Raw genomic sequence first — 14,708 nt, forward strand, 5'->3', positions numbered from 1 at the left:
CACATTTCCGGTTATTCATTCCATCATCGAGGGGCACTTGGGTTACTTTCACCTTTTGGCTGTTGTGAGTAATGCTGTTGTGAACATGGGTGTACAGCGATTTCAGTTCTTTATTTTTTTAAATATATTTTCTTGATTTTTTTACAGAGAGGGAGAGGGATAGAGAGTTAGAAACATCAGTCAGCTGCCTCCTGCATGGTGGGGATGTGCCCACAACCAAGGTACATGCCCTTGACCGGGATTGAATCTGGGACCCTTCAGTCCGTAGGCCGACGCTCTATCCACTGAGCCAAACCTGTTAGAGCCGATTTTAGTTCTTTAAAGTTCCACTTTCCAACCATGAGGTTAGGCTGGGGCCAGCCTGGCCTGGCTTGGCACACAGCGGAAGGCTAGCTGGCCGCACTGGGTGGCCCTTCCCTGTGAGAGCAGGGAGGCGAAAAGCAGCGAGCCCTCCTGCAGCCCTTTTGAGCCAAGAGCCCTAAAGCTGAGCTTTTAAATCATCCCGAGGCCCGAGGAGCTTTCCTTTGCATCTAAAATGTGAGCCATAAACCAGGCTGCCGTACAGGCAGTTCTCACCTGTCCAGTTGTTTACGGCCAGCGCCCTCTGATTGTTTGATGCCTGTACTGTGCCCATTGTTAAATATTTGAATATCATTCTGCCATAAACAAGTTTCAGGACTTCCAAACCTGGCTTATATTGGAGTTTCTTGCAGGGAGAGTAGGGACTACTGTTTATAAGTTAACATTCTGGGCTCCCCTCTACCAGCCAACTGGGTCAGTGGGGCCTGGGAATCTGTATTGTAACAAGCTCCCTGGATGAGTCTCTTGCCAAGGTCTTAGGGAGCGTCTCATGTGGGTTCCCCCGGAAGCAGACCTTGTGATGAGGACCCAAGTACAAAGAGTTTATTGGGGAGAGAATTCCAGGAAACACAGGTGGGGATTGAGGACCTGAGACAAGGAAGGGGAGGGAGCCATACAGATGCATATCAACCGCGGCACCAGAGTGAGAGCTGGAGCTGAGTCCCATTGGGGTCACTAAGAGCCGTGACCTCTGAGCCAACCCCTGAGAGGTGAGGGAGTGGGGGGGCGTTTATCCACAGTCTTTGTCGGTCATTCCTTGAGTGCTGCCCCCAGGGACAGTTCCCTGGCACTTCTGGTCTGTCCTGTGGATGCGTGGAGCAGTTGCGATGGTGAGAGCCCCAGGTCGGCAGTGGGAGATGAGGCAGGTGTGTGTGATCATGGTTATGCAAGGCATGGTGGGCGTGGTGCCAACAGCACCTGCTCTGCGGTGCTGTCCAGCTCCCATCTCTCCCCACGCAGGGGGCACCGTGCCCCTGCGAATCGCTGATTCTCCTCATGCGGCCTCATCTATTACTGGTAGAAATGTAAATGGGGCAACTGCTGTGGAAAACAATTTGGTGGTTCCTCAATAAGTTAAACGTAGAATTACCATAAAACTCTGCAATTCCACTCCCAGGTTGATACCCAAAAGAACTGAAAGCAAGCATTCCAATAAAACCTCGTCCACAGATGTTTATAGCAGCCCTGTGCACAATACCCAAAAGGTGGAAACAGCCCGAATGTCCATCCGCTGATGAAGGGATAAACAAAATGTGGTCTATCCATAGAGCCATGAAAAGGGAGCAAGTACTCATACATGCTACAACATGGACGAACCTTGGAAACATATGCCGAGTAAAAGAAGCCGGACACAGAGACCACATATGATTCAAAATATCCAAACCAGGCTGATCCATAGACAGACAGAGGGTTAGTGGTTGCCACGGGCTAGGAGAGGAGGATGGGGGAGTGTCTGCTTAATGGGTAAGGGGTTTCCTTTTGGGGTGATGCAAATATTCTGGAAACACGTTGTGAATTATACAGTTTGCACGACTTAAATGATACATTTATATGTATTTTACCACAAGAAGGAAGGAAGGAACAAACGAACTCCAGGTGCTGCCCAGCCTGGGTTGCAGGGTACACTGCCTGTTTCTCAAGTGGGAAACAGCCCCAGAGTGGCATGTGCACTCCAGGTCGCGCGGTCAGGGAGGCGTCTCCTGAGTGGCTGCTTCTCTGTGCCTTGGGCTGCAGTTGGGCCCCTCATCTTGGCCTCGTTTCTGTAGGAATGGTACAACAGAGGTTGCTGGAAGCTGCCCTGGCGGAAACAAGGCCTCCGTCCTGGAGACAAAGCTATGCCCAGCTTCTGCAGAGCGGCAGAACAGCGCTGGCAGGGGAGATGTGCCCAGCTGGAAAATTGCAGGGAGTCTTGTCTTAAATATAATATTAAATCGGTACCTTTAATTAGTACACTTAGAAAAGGTCACTAGCAATTACCTGAGACACAAAGAAGGCGTGAGCAGGCACAAGCCGTGGAGAAACCGAAAAGGACCATTTTGAGCAGCACATAATTGAGGGGAAAATGGATAAAAGTCCAGGAAATTACAGGGTGGGTGACAGCAGCTGATGGCCCCATATCTGTCCTGCCCAGTCCCCCACCCCCCTTTCTTGGGAGGGCCTGAGCTTCGGGCCTCAGAGAGCCATTTGGGGTATTGGGCCGAGTAGTGCGATCTTGGCTGGAGGGCCAGTGTGGCTTTCCCAGAATCCCTTTGGCTGGCCGGAGCTTGGCCGCATACACCTCCTGGGCTGAGCCCTGGAGGAGGTTGGCCCGGGAGGTGTTTAGTCCAAGGTGGGTACTATGGCCTCGTTGTGCACTGTGGATAGGCAGGGCCCTGATGGGCCTCAGTTTCCTCATGTGGATTCCCCCAAGGTATCGGGAAGTAACTCAGTGTTCCACAAACTTTGCCACTGAAGGACCTTTGAGGGTGATGAAGAGGAAATGTGTGTCCCTGGAAGTCTGGGGGAGATTGAAAAGTCTTTTTCAGTTTTAGGTTGTGTCTTTAGAAATAAATTGTCACATTGTGTTCCCAGTATATTCCCGTTTGCTTTAGTGTAAAATAGCTGCTTGTCACCGAGCAACACAGATGCTTTGGGAAGGTGTGCTTGGTTTCTCTGTGACTTCACATACCCCCTCCTTCCTCATCTAGAAAGAGCACTGTACCAGGAGTCTGAAAGTCTGGAAACTTGGGTTCGGGTCCTGACTCTGTTGCTCATCATCGTACTTTAGGAAAACTGCTAAATACATTTAGCTTCTCCATCTTTAAAATGGGAAGATTGGGTTCCCCCAAAAGTCTCTCAAGTTGTTTCAACTCTGTCCCCTGATTTCATTCCTCCTTCTCCCACTTCTCACCTCCACCCAACATCACCTGCTTCTCACCTCCTGACATCACCTTGGATGCTGCCATGTCCTGCCCTGCTATGTGACCATGGAGAGATGGTTTTGCCTCTCTGGGCCTCAAGTTCCTAATCTGTAGAATGGGTATAGTGATGACTACCAAACAGAGCTGCTGGGAGGAATTGTGAATGGGCCTGGCACTGTGTCTGGCATATCATGACAGTCCAATGGTTGCCCCATATCTTCTTTTTTCAAGTGCTGGGCTTCCAGTTAAGGCAGGGGTGGGGAACTTTTTTTCTGCCAAGGACCATATGGATATTTATAACATCATTTGCTTAATGTAATTCACTTAATATAAATTTATGTTGCTATGAAAAAAGCTTCTAGATTTGTTGAACTTTGAGTCCCGCCTGTAGTTGCCTTGGCAGGGCCAGAGCAAATGATTTCGAGGGCCTTTTATGGCCCACAGGCTGGATGCTCCCCACCCCTGAGTGAGGGGTCTGATAGGGTCATGTCTGGAAGTCCTGAATCTTGAGTTCACAGACATAGTGTTGAGAAGTGTAAAGTTGTGGCAACAAATGTGGACTCGGCCCGAGTGCCCGGGCTTTGATTCCAGCTCTGCCATTCGTAACTTTGTGGTTGTTGTGAATTAATTACTCCTTGTTACTTTACCAGTTAAATGGGGAGAGTAACGGTAAGGTCTGAATTATACGGCACGCGGAAACCCTTTAGCCCAGTGTCTGGAGTGTGGTTAGTGTTCAGAAATGTTAGCTATCATTGTCATGTTGGAACTGTCCTTTTCAAAGTTTGCCTAGAAAAGCTCGTTCGTGTTCGTTTCTAGGTAACATTCCCAGAGCTTGGAATCCCTCCTCACTTATTAGCTTGATCAGCTAGAGCTACTCAATAAATATGAGAGTCGGTATTTGCAGAAAAGTGTCTATCCCATTTTATAGGGTAAACTGAAGCTTTGAAAGAAATGATTTGCCCAAGGCCATGGTTCTAATTTAATCAGTCCTTTGAGAGTCAGACGAAGACTATAGACCAGTGGTTCTCAACCTTCCTAATGCCGAGATCCTTTCATACAGCTCCTCATGTTGTGGTGACCTCCAACCATAAAATTATTTTCGTTGCTACTTCATAACTGTAATGTTGCTACTGTTATGAATCGTCATGTAAATATCTGCTATGCAGGATGTATTTTCATTGTTACAAATTGAACATAATTAAAGCATAGTGATTAATCACAAAAACAATATGTAATTATATATGTGTTTTCCGATGGTCTTAGGCGACCCCTGTGAAAGGGTCGTTCGACCCCCAAAGGGGTCGTGCGACCCACAGGTTGAGAACCGCTGCTATAGACCGTCTCTGCACAAAATGACACTGTCGTTCTGCAGACTCCTAATAGTTTGCACGCTTCCTGGAGGTATGCGGACCTCCTGAAGCTAAGATGACCAGATGATCCAGTTGCTTGGGACCTCCTGGGTTTAGTATGTGCTCTGCCTCTGTCCTGGACACACCAGGGTGGTTGGTCAGCCTATCAAAGGCTGCCCCTTGGGGGTGGGGGGGAGGGGCTGTAACCCCCGGAGATGATACGTTGCACTGGGACTTCTTAGGCAGCCTGTAGGCCAGGATCCTGGTGCTCATGGTGAACTCTGGCCCGGGCTTTGTTTCCCGGTGAAGGGTGACACTCAATCTTTTTTGGGGGAACAAGAACTAGATCTCGCCACCCAGTGCTAGACGGGAGTTCCTGGAGGCTGGGAACTAACCTCTGTGTATCCAGTGCTTACCACAGGCCAGCACCTAGTCACTGTCAAATGAATAGCAGGTTTTGCAAAATATTCTGAATTAGAAAGATTGCTTCCATTTGCAAAAGACTAAAATCCAGCTCAATTGACTCAGGCAGAAAAAAAAAAGTGTGTGTGTGTGGAGGGGGGGTGGATTTATTAGTTCATATAGCTGAGAAGTCCCAAGGATGGAGCTAATATCCGGCACCGCTGGCTGCAGACCCTCACACCATCAGGAATCCCTCTCCGTGCACAATTTGCCCCTGTTTTCCTCCTTGTTGGCCTTTTCTCAAGTAGGCGCTTCCTGTGTGGTGCCAAAGACGGCTGCCAGCAGTGCCACTTTAGCAACCCCAGTGGCAGGAAAGCTCCTCTTTCTCAATAGTTCCAGCACAAGTCCCAGGGTTAGCTTTGATTGGCTAGCTTGGGTCACATGCTCATCCCCGAGCCAATCATTGTGACCAGGAAGATGGAATGCTCTGATTGGCTAGGGCCGAGTTATGTGCCCATCTTGGCACATTAGAATAGGGAATTTGGGCCCCTGTTCTCATCTGAGCCACTTGGAGAAGGGAGCCTCCAAATTAAAATTAGAAGGGAGGGGGGCAGGCAGAAGTCACAGCTTTCCATGACACACCCAGAACGTGGCAAATGCTGTTTTCCTGTTATAGGCGTGTGCACACTGTGACCTGTGGCCAGGGGAGCCTGGGTCAGAGCCAGGACACATGACGGCTTGCAGTAGTCAGTGTCCTGCCGGGGATCTCTTGGGCGGCTGCTCCTACTGGGATTCAGCGACCTGAGCAAGATGTGAGGGACGGACTGACCTCCTCTTTGTGCCTTCTGCTTTCTCCCGTGGATACTCCAGGTTCCTCTGTGACCCAGTTGCTGGCCCGAGACATGGACAATGACCCGCTGGTGTTTGGCGTGTCTGGTGAGGAGGCCTCCCGCTTCTTTGCTGTGGAGCCTGACACAGGAGTGGTGTGGCTCCGGCAGCCACTGGACAGAGAGGTATGCCCTGCCCAGACCCCTGCCTCAGGCCTTTCCCGGAGGGCAGGAACAGACCCTGGGGGAGGATGGGTCATCACCTCTTAGGGGTGTTCCTCTGAGGCCCCATCCTGACCCTGAAGCAGCATCTTCCTGCCTGAATAGGGTCCCTCTTCAAGAGGCAGTGCTGGAATTGGGGTTGGAATGGGGTTGGGGGTGTCTCCAAGTGAAGGGCAACATTGGGTAGGCAAGAGGGACAGTGATCCTGGGTTCATCCCCTGTAGAATGGGGGCTCCATGGGGTATATAAGTCTACTCCTGTCCCAACAAATGTCCCCCTAAAGGACGCAGAAGTGGATGACTCTGTAGCCCTTAGCAAATTAAGGTAAGAGCTTTGACAAAACCCCCACCCCCCTTTCTCCTTACATTTGAGGAAGTGGCCACAGAAGTGTCTAGTGACTTGTTCAAGATCACACAGCAATTCAAAGGCAGAGTCCACATTAAAACCTGACTCTTGACTTCCAGTCTGTTGCTCTTTTATGGGAAGAATCCCTATTCTGAACCTGCTTCCCCAACCCAAGGGGGCAATGCTTAATTTTTAGGGAAGCCTTTGGGTACCCTGTCCCAGACCAGCCCCACCAGGGCTCAGGAGCTCAGCACACCATTCTAACTCCCCTCCCCCTCCCTTTCCTTTCTTTCAGACCAAATCGGAGTTCACAGTGGAGTTCTCCGTCAGTGACCACCAGGGGGTGAGTATCCTTGGAAGCCCCTGCTGCCCTGGGAAGATTGTTCTGGGCCCCTTGGGTGGAAAGAAGCTAAAGGTCAAAGCCAACACTGATCCCCACCCCCTGCTCTTGCCAGGTGATCACGCGGAAGGTGAACATCCAGGTCGGGGACGTGAATGACAATGCGCCCACATTTCACAATCAGCCCTACAGTGTCCGTATCCCTGAGGTAGGAGCCGCTGGGTCACACTTGGGGCACATTGGGGACCTGCTGCTGGGAATGGGGTGAAGAGTCAGCTGGGCCAAGGGCATGTCCAGCCTTCCTCTTCTGCCCACACCTCAGCTCAGGCATCTGCCTGGGCAGGTTGAACACCTCTGAGGGTGGCACCTCTGAGGGTATGGGCCCATCTGCTGTCCAGGAGAGTGGGTTGGTGGGAGTCTCATGCCTAAGAGAGGGCCAGCCCCACAGCTCCAGCTGGAATTAGGGACAAGACAGAGGTTAGGAGGGACCGGCGTTGTGCCCTCTTTTCTTCTGGTCAGAGCCAGTGGGGGCCGTGGGCAGGTGGGTTGGCAGCCCCAGGCCTTCCTGATGTTCCAGGAAGGGACTTTCCCTGGTCCTGTGATCGCCCGCTGCCCCCTGGCCCTTGGCTCCTTTGGGTGGTCTGTGTACTCTGAGTGTGTTTGCATGAGTGCATGCGTGTAAAACCAGGCATTGCTGGTAATTGAGAAGTACAAATTATCGCATTACAAACGGTTCGTTAATGAATTGGCTGCTGGCTCACGCGGCACCAGGATTCTCATTGCCTGTTGTCCCTCTCCCCAGTGGCTGGTGGCAGTCTTCTGGGCTGGCAGTTAGTGATTCAGCGACCTTGAAGGTGGTGGGTATGGAGCTTCCAACTGGACGTCCCTCAGGCCTGTCTTCAGGGCTCTGGTTGGGGCAGCAGCGAGGGGCTGAGGTGGGGATGATGAGAGATGGAAGCCGCTGGAGGGAAGCAGGCTGGCACCGCGGCATTTGAGTCCTAGCCCCTTTGTGTTGGATCAGGTCATTGGATCAGGAAAACTGGAAGAGTCTTTAGAAAATATCTGTTCCATTTATGGATGAGAAAGCTGAGGCTCAGAGTGGTAGAGTGACTTGCCAACGTCACACAGTTTATAGATGTTGTGCCTCCTGACTCCCAGCACAGCCTCGTATTCCCTCAAGGACGAGGAGACCTTGTTTCATGCCCCTCAAGTTCCTGTCTCTGGCCCTTCTTGCTCAGCTGTGAGCCAAGGGTCCTATGCTTATGCCAGACAGAGGGAGGTGAGGACAAGTGTGCAGGTGGGGACATAACAGAGGCTCCCACGCCCAGCCCCTGGTGGGGCAGGATATAATCAGGGAGAGCCCACGGCCCCCAGCATGGGGTATGGTGCCCTGAGCTGTGGCCGGCGTGCCTGGGACTGCAGCTTGGCTCTGGGCCCCCTCTCATTTGGAAGCCTCCCTAATTTAATTAAGGGTCTCTACGTGCCAGCCTGCACTACAGGCCCGGGCTCGGAAACCAAGGGCACGGCTCAGAGTTAATGAGCCTTGGACCCATTGCTCAGCTGCCATCCTGACAGGCATGGCTGCCCTCTGCCTTCCCTCACAGGCCAGCAGGCAGCAGCGATGGCAAGAGGACAAGAGGTCACAGTCCTCCTCCTCAGCCCTGGGTGGGGGCCAACCTTCTTCTCTCCCTTGCCAGGGGGTATGACCTCCAACACCACCCTGTTGGAATCTCCTGGGATTCTCCAAGGCCTTTGCCTCCGAGGAGAGAGCCGCTTCCATCATTCATTTGTTTAACAAATATTTATTGAGTGTCTGCTGTGGGCTTGGCACTGTGCCAGGCTCTCACTGCACGGAGACACGGGAGGCCAGAGGGATGGGCAAGGACAGGAGCCAAACTAGCGGCAAGAGACCTTCGGCTCAGCCCCTGCTCTGCTCCCAGATTGCTGGGTTTCTTTGGACATGTCACTTAACCTCTCTGGACACAGTCCTCCTAACTAATAAAAACAGAAGAAAGGCAGGATAAAGTGCCCATCTGATGAGGAAAGGGTGCACCGAGAGGGGCCAGCTGCAAGGACACACAGTCCTTGGACGAAGGCCCGCATGGTTTACTTGCTCACGTGTAAATATCCCTGGGTCACTGTGCTGGCCTGATACTCAATCGACGATGCTCAGTGTGGCCAGTGGGGATATGGTGTCAGCTGGGTGGAGGCCGGGCCACTCCTGACCTGAGATGGCTTGGCACTGGCCAGTCCTTGCCTGGTGTGGTCACCTGAGCTAGAACTTATTGTCGGACTCAGCCCCCAACTTGGGTACCAGCAAAGGACCTGCTGACCCCTGGCCTGGAGTTGAGGCCAGGGCCTCCTGTTTGCACTGAGGTTACCCTGGAAACCCCAGGCTTCTGCCCTTGAGAAGCGTGATTTGTGGCAGAGGCCTTGCAGTTTTGAACAGAGTGAGAATGCACACTAGAGACACAGGGGAACACTGTAGATCCTGTGATGCATCAGTGCTGAGGGGTTGCCAGTGATCCGAGAAATCTCAGCAGGCTTCCTGGAGGAGGAGGTGGGTTTCAACAGAATCTTGCCAAGGTGAGCAGTAGAGCTCCTGTGTTGTATCGTGGGAAGAGGGAGACTAGAGGTCAAGACACCTGGGCTCTAGTCCTGACTGTGCTAACACTGGTTGGTGGGATTCTGGAACTGTCACTGTCCCTCTGCTGGTTTCAGTTCCAATGGCTGTTAAACTAGGGCGTGGACCAGGCTAACATCCATGATCTGAGGGTGAATCCGGTAGGAGAAGCCCCCTCCTTTCCCTTGGGTGATGGCAGAGAAGCCCCAGTGGCTGCCTCCCTGCTCTCAGCTTCTCTCTGGCCGTCCCAGCCACCTGCACCTTATCCCTTACCTTCCCGTCCTCCACTTTCCCCAGCCCTAGGGGCCCTGATAGATTTGCATCTGTTGTGCTCAGAACCCAAGGATAGGCATGGGAACAGGTTACCAGGAGCCAAATTCTGTGTCTACATAGGAAGAACTTTCTAAATAAGACCTGCTCCACATTCTACTCCCCTGCCCTCCTGAGGATGCACTGAGCTCCCCAACCCTGGAGTTAGGCAAGCAGAAGCAGGAGCACCGTGTGTTTCAGAAGCCATTCGGTACTGTTTGAGAAGTGAGGAATCAGAGGGTCCCAAACACACCACATCAGAATTTCCAGGGTGTGTTTAGGTGTACAGGGTGGGCAATTGTAGGTTTAGAGTCGTGAGTCATCAAAGCAGAGAGTTCATCCTTCTATTGTTATTTATTAATATTGTGCTGTTTTCCATGCGAATGACTGTAAACCTGTTTTTGCTCCTCCCTGTATCCCTAAGCCCCTGCAATTATGAATCAGTAGTTTGGGGCGAGCTGGCCTGGGATGCTGTGTGTTTCACAAGCTGCCCCGGTGACCGCAAGCCCTGGGGGATGACCTCCGGCGCCCTCCCCGCCAGGGTTTCTGAGAGGTCCTGGGCAGCCCGTCTGTGAGGAGAACTTCCAGCCTGTCCTTAGCTGCCTGGAGGCATGACCCGTGGGGACCCGTGTCCTCGGGTCTGGAATAGGAGTGAGTGGGAGGCAGATCAAGGCTGGGAACTACCCCTTTCCTAGGAGAAGCTCACCTGCCCCAGCCCCCTGCCCCCTGCCCCCTCTTCCTCTGGAAGTCCCTGCCCTGGCCTTGGGAGAAGCCAGGCAGGTATGTTTGTGTTTGTTTGTTCTCCTTCCCCTCTTGCCCACCCCTCTCCCCTCACTAAGCTGTTCTCCGTGTAATTATCCATTTTATCAGGGTGAAAGGCCCTGCAATTCACTTGTCGAAGCCCTAACGAGGCAGCGTGGATGCTTTCAAGTCCGTAAAGAAAAGGGAAATCCTGCTAGAATTGGCAACTTAATTCACCAAGCCAGCCTCGACAGACCTCATTAAGTCCCCGTGTATTCATTTCAGGCTAATGGCTGTCATGCTGACTGCTGTTTGATTTGCTGTAATAGACTTTTATGTCGTTCCAATTTGCTCAAACGTGTTTGCCTGTGTCTGTGCCCAGCAGTGCTGCTTCAGTACCTCCGCTCGGGGTGCGTGCCCGCCTTGCTGACCTTCAGCGCTGCCCCATCCCGTCCTGTCCCTCTCCTCCGGGTGCCACGCTCTCAGCCCCCCAGGCGTGCCCTGAGGAGCTTCCCCCAGAGCCAGGGGGTTTGGGCTGGAGGATGGATGTGAGTTAGAAGTCAGACGATGCCAGGTGGCTCCTTGAATCAAGGATCAAGGAGTGCCTTTGCAGTGTCAGGGATGGCCATGTCCTTGAAGTTCTGACAAGTTCAGCTGGGCTGTCGAGGCCTTTATCCATCTGGCCTCAACCTGCATTTCCCAACTTACCTTCTGGTAGTACTCCACCTGAGCACCCCGTCAGCCCAGGAGTCAGGTCCTTGTGTCTGTCTCTCTTTTCCCGCACTGGCACACACGGTACTGTTGTAACAAGTACTGGAGTGTTTTTCTTCTCCCAGCCTAACCCAATTCTGCCCGTCCGTCAAAGCCCAGATTGATCCATCTGCCCCGAGCCACTCAATTTTTTTTAAATGAGCACTGCAAGCATCTGTCGGATGTTCGGCCATGGAACATGGCCCAGGAATTCCAAGCTGACCTGGACATGCAGGGTAGAGAAAAAGGACTCTGCCTTTTGCCAGCTGCGCCTCTCTGGCCCTCAGCTTTCTTATCCATGAGATGGACAACTGTGTTTGCCTTGTGAGGTCTTTGTGAGAGCGGGACAGATGCGGCAGAACAGGCCCTTAGCCCCGTTTGCGGCTCATGTATAGTAAAATGTATAGTAAAATGCTGGTGGTTAAGACTACCATCCTCAGAGAAGGCACTTTTATAGAGAACGACAAGTGAGTGGATGTCCAGCTACATCTAAATGTATTGAAAGCCAGCATAGCGGAGGGTGTGCACAGCGGATGGAAGGACTCTGGAAGGAGTGGCCGGGCTGGATGGGGGCTGTTGATGCGGGACCTTATAGGATGAATGGAGTTTGTTCGCCAGAGATTACGATGTTTCTGAATATCATGGACTTTCTGAGATCCTTTAGCCTCTTTTCCTATAGTGGAATTTCCCAAAGAGGCAAGTGAACTCTGCCCCCTGGCGAGAGACCCTTTCAAGGAGGGACAGTGGCTGAGTGCGTATGTGTGTCCTGCGTAGGTGCCCACTGTTACCTCGTGGAAATAAAGCTGGGCTGGACGTGTGCTCCCTGGGTCCCTGCTCAGCTCTGTGACAGATGGGTCCTGCATAGATCTTTGTCACTGGTGGCTTCAGGTGGCCAGCTGTGAGGTGAGGATGAGGCTGGAGGAGGGGAGGGGGGCAGCTGGGACAGGATGACAGTGGCCTTAGAGATTGAGTGTCCTTGCCTGAGCCTCAAAGCTGGTTGGGGGTAAGGTCAGACCCCGATCGCAGGCCGTCTGACCTGGGTCCCACTAGGCCACACCATCTCTCCACGTCACTTAACAGGGACAGATAAACGTTACTTATTCCCTGCACCTCCTTCATAGGGGTGGGGAAGCAGGGAGAAGAGTATTCTAGGTGATCATTTGTCAATGAAACAAAATAATTGATTTCTAAGATAATAATAATACATTGATGCTGTTGTTGCTATTATTGAGAGTTTCCTCTGTGCCTGACACTGTGCTTTTTTTTTTTTTTTTTTTTTTTTTTTTAATCTACACAATTTTTATTCTGTGTGTGCATGTGTAGTATCAAATGCAAACCTTGGGATGTATGTGTGTGTTTGTGTTTGTGTGTGTGTGTGTGTGTGTGTGCTGACACTGTGCTTTTCCTGTGGGGACTCACTGAGCCTAACCACCACCTCGTGGTAGTCACAGGGTTATTCCCGGGCGATAGAGGCGGGCATAGAGGCAGAGAGGTTTCTTGTCCAAAGCTAGTCAAGAATGGAGCCAGGATTAGGAGCCAGGTCTGGTTATGTGTGGCTTTGGGCAGGTAGCTTCAATTCTGTGGAAACGATTACCCCTGCCTCACAGAATGGTTGTGAGGATGAAAGCAAAGGGGGACCATGTATGGGTAAGTGCCCAATGAATGGCCGTGGCCATAGTTGTTGTTTGTACATCTCTCTCTCCTGCCAGACTGAGCAGGGACTGAGCTTGGTCATCTGTGTGTCCTCTGCACCCAGATGGGGGCCTGGCCCATGGACGGGGACTTCACAAATGGGCAGAGCACTGCTGCTCCCTCTGCCCCTGGGAGGCGGACAGCAGGAGCCTTTGTGCAAAGTACTTTGCTCCCGCCAGCTTGCTTCCCCAGGCAAGGGGCCCTTCACTGCTCACTATCCAGGGTGGCGGGGAGGCATAGCCAGGTCTGGTGCTGAGGGGAGAGGGCGCTCACACATGGGCAACCCCCACCTCCGCCCATATCCACACTGCACTTCCCTCCCCGCACACCCCAGAGCTAATTGCTGGTGCTCACTGGTGCCCTCTGTTGCCCACCATTCCGGAATCTCAGCCATGCCATATCCTATGCCATGCGCATGTGGGGAGCCCTGGAGTGGTGGCCAGGCGAGGCCCAGAGCATGCAGAGATGGACTTGGCCAAACTTATTAGCACCTGCTGTGCTGGGCTCAGCAGCAGTGCCCCGAGCTGTCCTCCTCGAAGCGTGCCCATCAGACGCTGAGTGACTTATAAACTGCATCCTCAGGTTGCCGCAAGAGGTGGGGCACGGGCGGCTCCCACTGACTTGTGCCTGCCGTTCCCCCAAGGTGTCAGCTCTGCTCACGAGAAGATCGGCTCCCTTTCCAGGAGCGGCAAATCCTTGACAGGCCATATTAATTTATTCCTCAGGGCCATGGTGCCTGGTGCCCCCCTCTGCTTCTATAACCACCCGCCTATTGATCTGGGAGAGGAAGACCAATAAATCATCTCAGGGGTTCTGGATCCTGCTGGCCAGAGCCAGAGCAGTTGTTCTCCCATGGCAGCAGCCCCGGGCCATGTCTCTGTGCCCCTGCGAGCACCCTGAGGTGCTTGTGCCTTCTCTGGTCTCCTCCCGCTGTCTGTCGGCAACTGATGAACGCCTCCTCCCTCACAGCAGGCAGGTGCATAGCCTGCAGCGGCCTGGATTGCAAGCTTTGGGCTTGTAGCAGTGGAGTGACATATGCACATGGGCAAAGCAACAGGACCACCTGTTTGCACATAGTTTTGCAGTGTTGTGTGCATATATGGTGGTGTGTGCCTGTATGTGTGTCTGTGTGATGGTGTGTGCATGTATGTATGTAGTGTGGTGTATACACACATGTGGGTCTGTGTGGTGGTGTGTGCATGTATGTGTGGTGGTGTGTGTGTACTAATTTAAGTAATATCTTCTCTATATCCGAGTGTGTACTCCATCTTTCATTTGTCCTATGACAACCCTTTAAGTTAGGGGAGAATTATTCTTTCATTTTAGAGATGAGAAAACTGGAGGCCAAGACAAGCTCACTGATGTCTCCAAGTCCCCCAGAGTCAGATATGCTTGCAACCAGAGCCACAGTCTAGTTCTTTCTTGTTTTCAGCATTTTTGCATGTGTTTCGTTGCAACTTTGCCGTGACCTGCTTGGAATTTCCCCAAAGTTGCAGGGATGAGGCTTTGAGGCAGCCAGGATAGGGGACCCTGGCCTTGTGCTCGGGCTAAGGACGGTCACACACACCCTTACGCAGGCTGCCGGGGTCCGGTGGAGAAACGTCACTCAGAGCCCACACCCACTCTCTAGAGCGAGGACCACCCGGGTGGTCATTGTGACACCCTTTCCTTGGGACCTTCAGGGTTAGGTCACTCCCAGAGGCAGCCTCTAAGATTTTGGTCCCCGAATGTGCACACAACATTGTTCCTGAGAAATAGGAGACCCCGGACATGGGTAAATGCCACCCTGCTCTCCCTGCCTGAGGGAAGGTTCAGCATCCTCCTCCTGGTCTCAGGTGCTCAGGAGAG

The 14,708-nt window shown here is 52.5% G+C and overlaps 1 protein-coding gene across 3 annotated transcripts in view; it reads left to right on the forward strand.

Annotated features, from left to right (window-relative positions):
- Positions 1 to 14,708, forward strand: part of CDH23 (cadherin related 23) — a 359,086-nt gene that overhangs the window by 64,175 nt on the left and 280,203 nt on the right. For all 3 annotated transcript variants that reach the window (XM_036337001.1, XM_036337002.1, XM_036337003.1), the window contains exons 3-5: positions 5,882 to 6,024; positions 6,701 to 6,748; positions 6,861 to 6,953. In XM_036337001.1, the coding sequence (XP_036192894.1) occupies positions 5,882 to 6,024; positions 6,701 to 6,748; positions 6,861 to 6,953 (284 nt within the window). The remainder of the gene's footprint in view (positions 1 to 5,881; positions 6,025 to 6,700; positions 6,749 to 6,860; positions 6,954 to 14,708) is intronic.

Source organism: Myotis myotis, unplaced genomic scaffold, assembly GCF_014108235.1.
Source record: "Myotis myotis isolate mMyoMyo1 unplaced genomic scaffold, mMyoMyo1.p scaffold_m19_p_15, whole genome shotgun sequence".
In the NCBI taxonomy this organism is placed as follows: Eukaryota; Metazoa; Chordata; class Mammalia; order Chiroptera; family Vespertilionidae; genus Myotis; species Myotis myotis.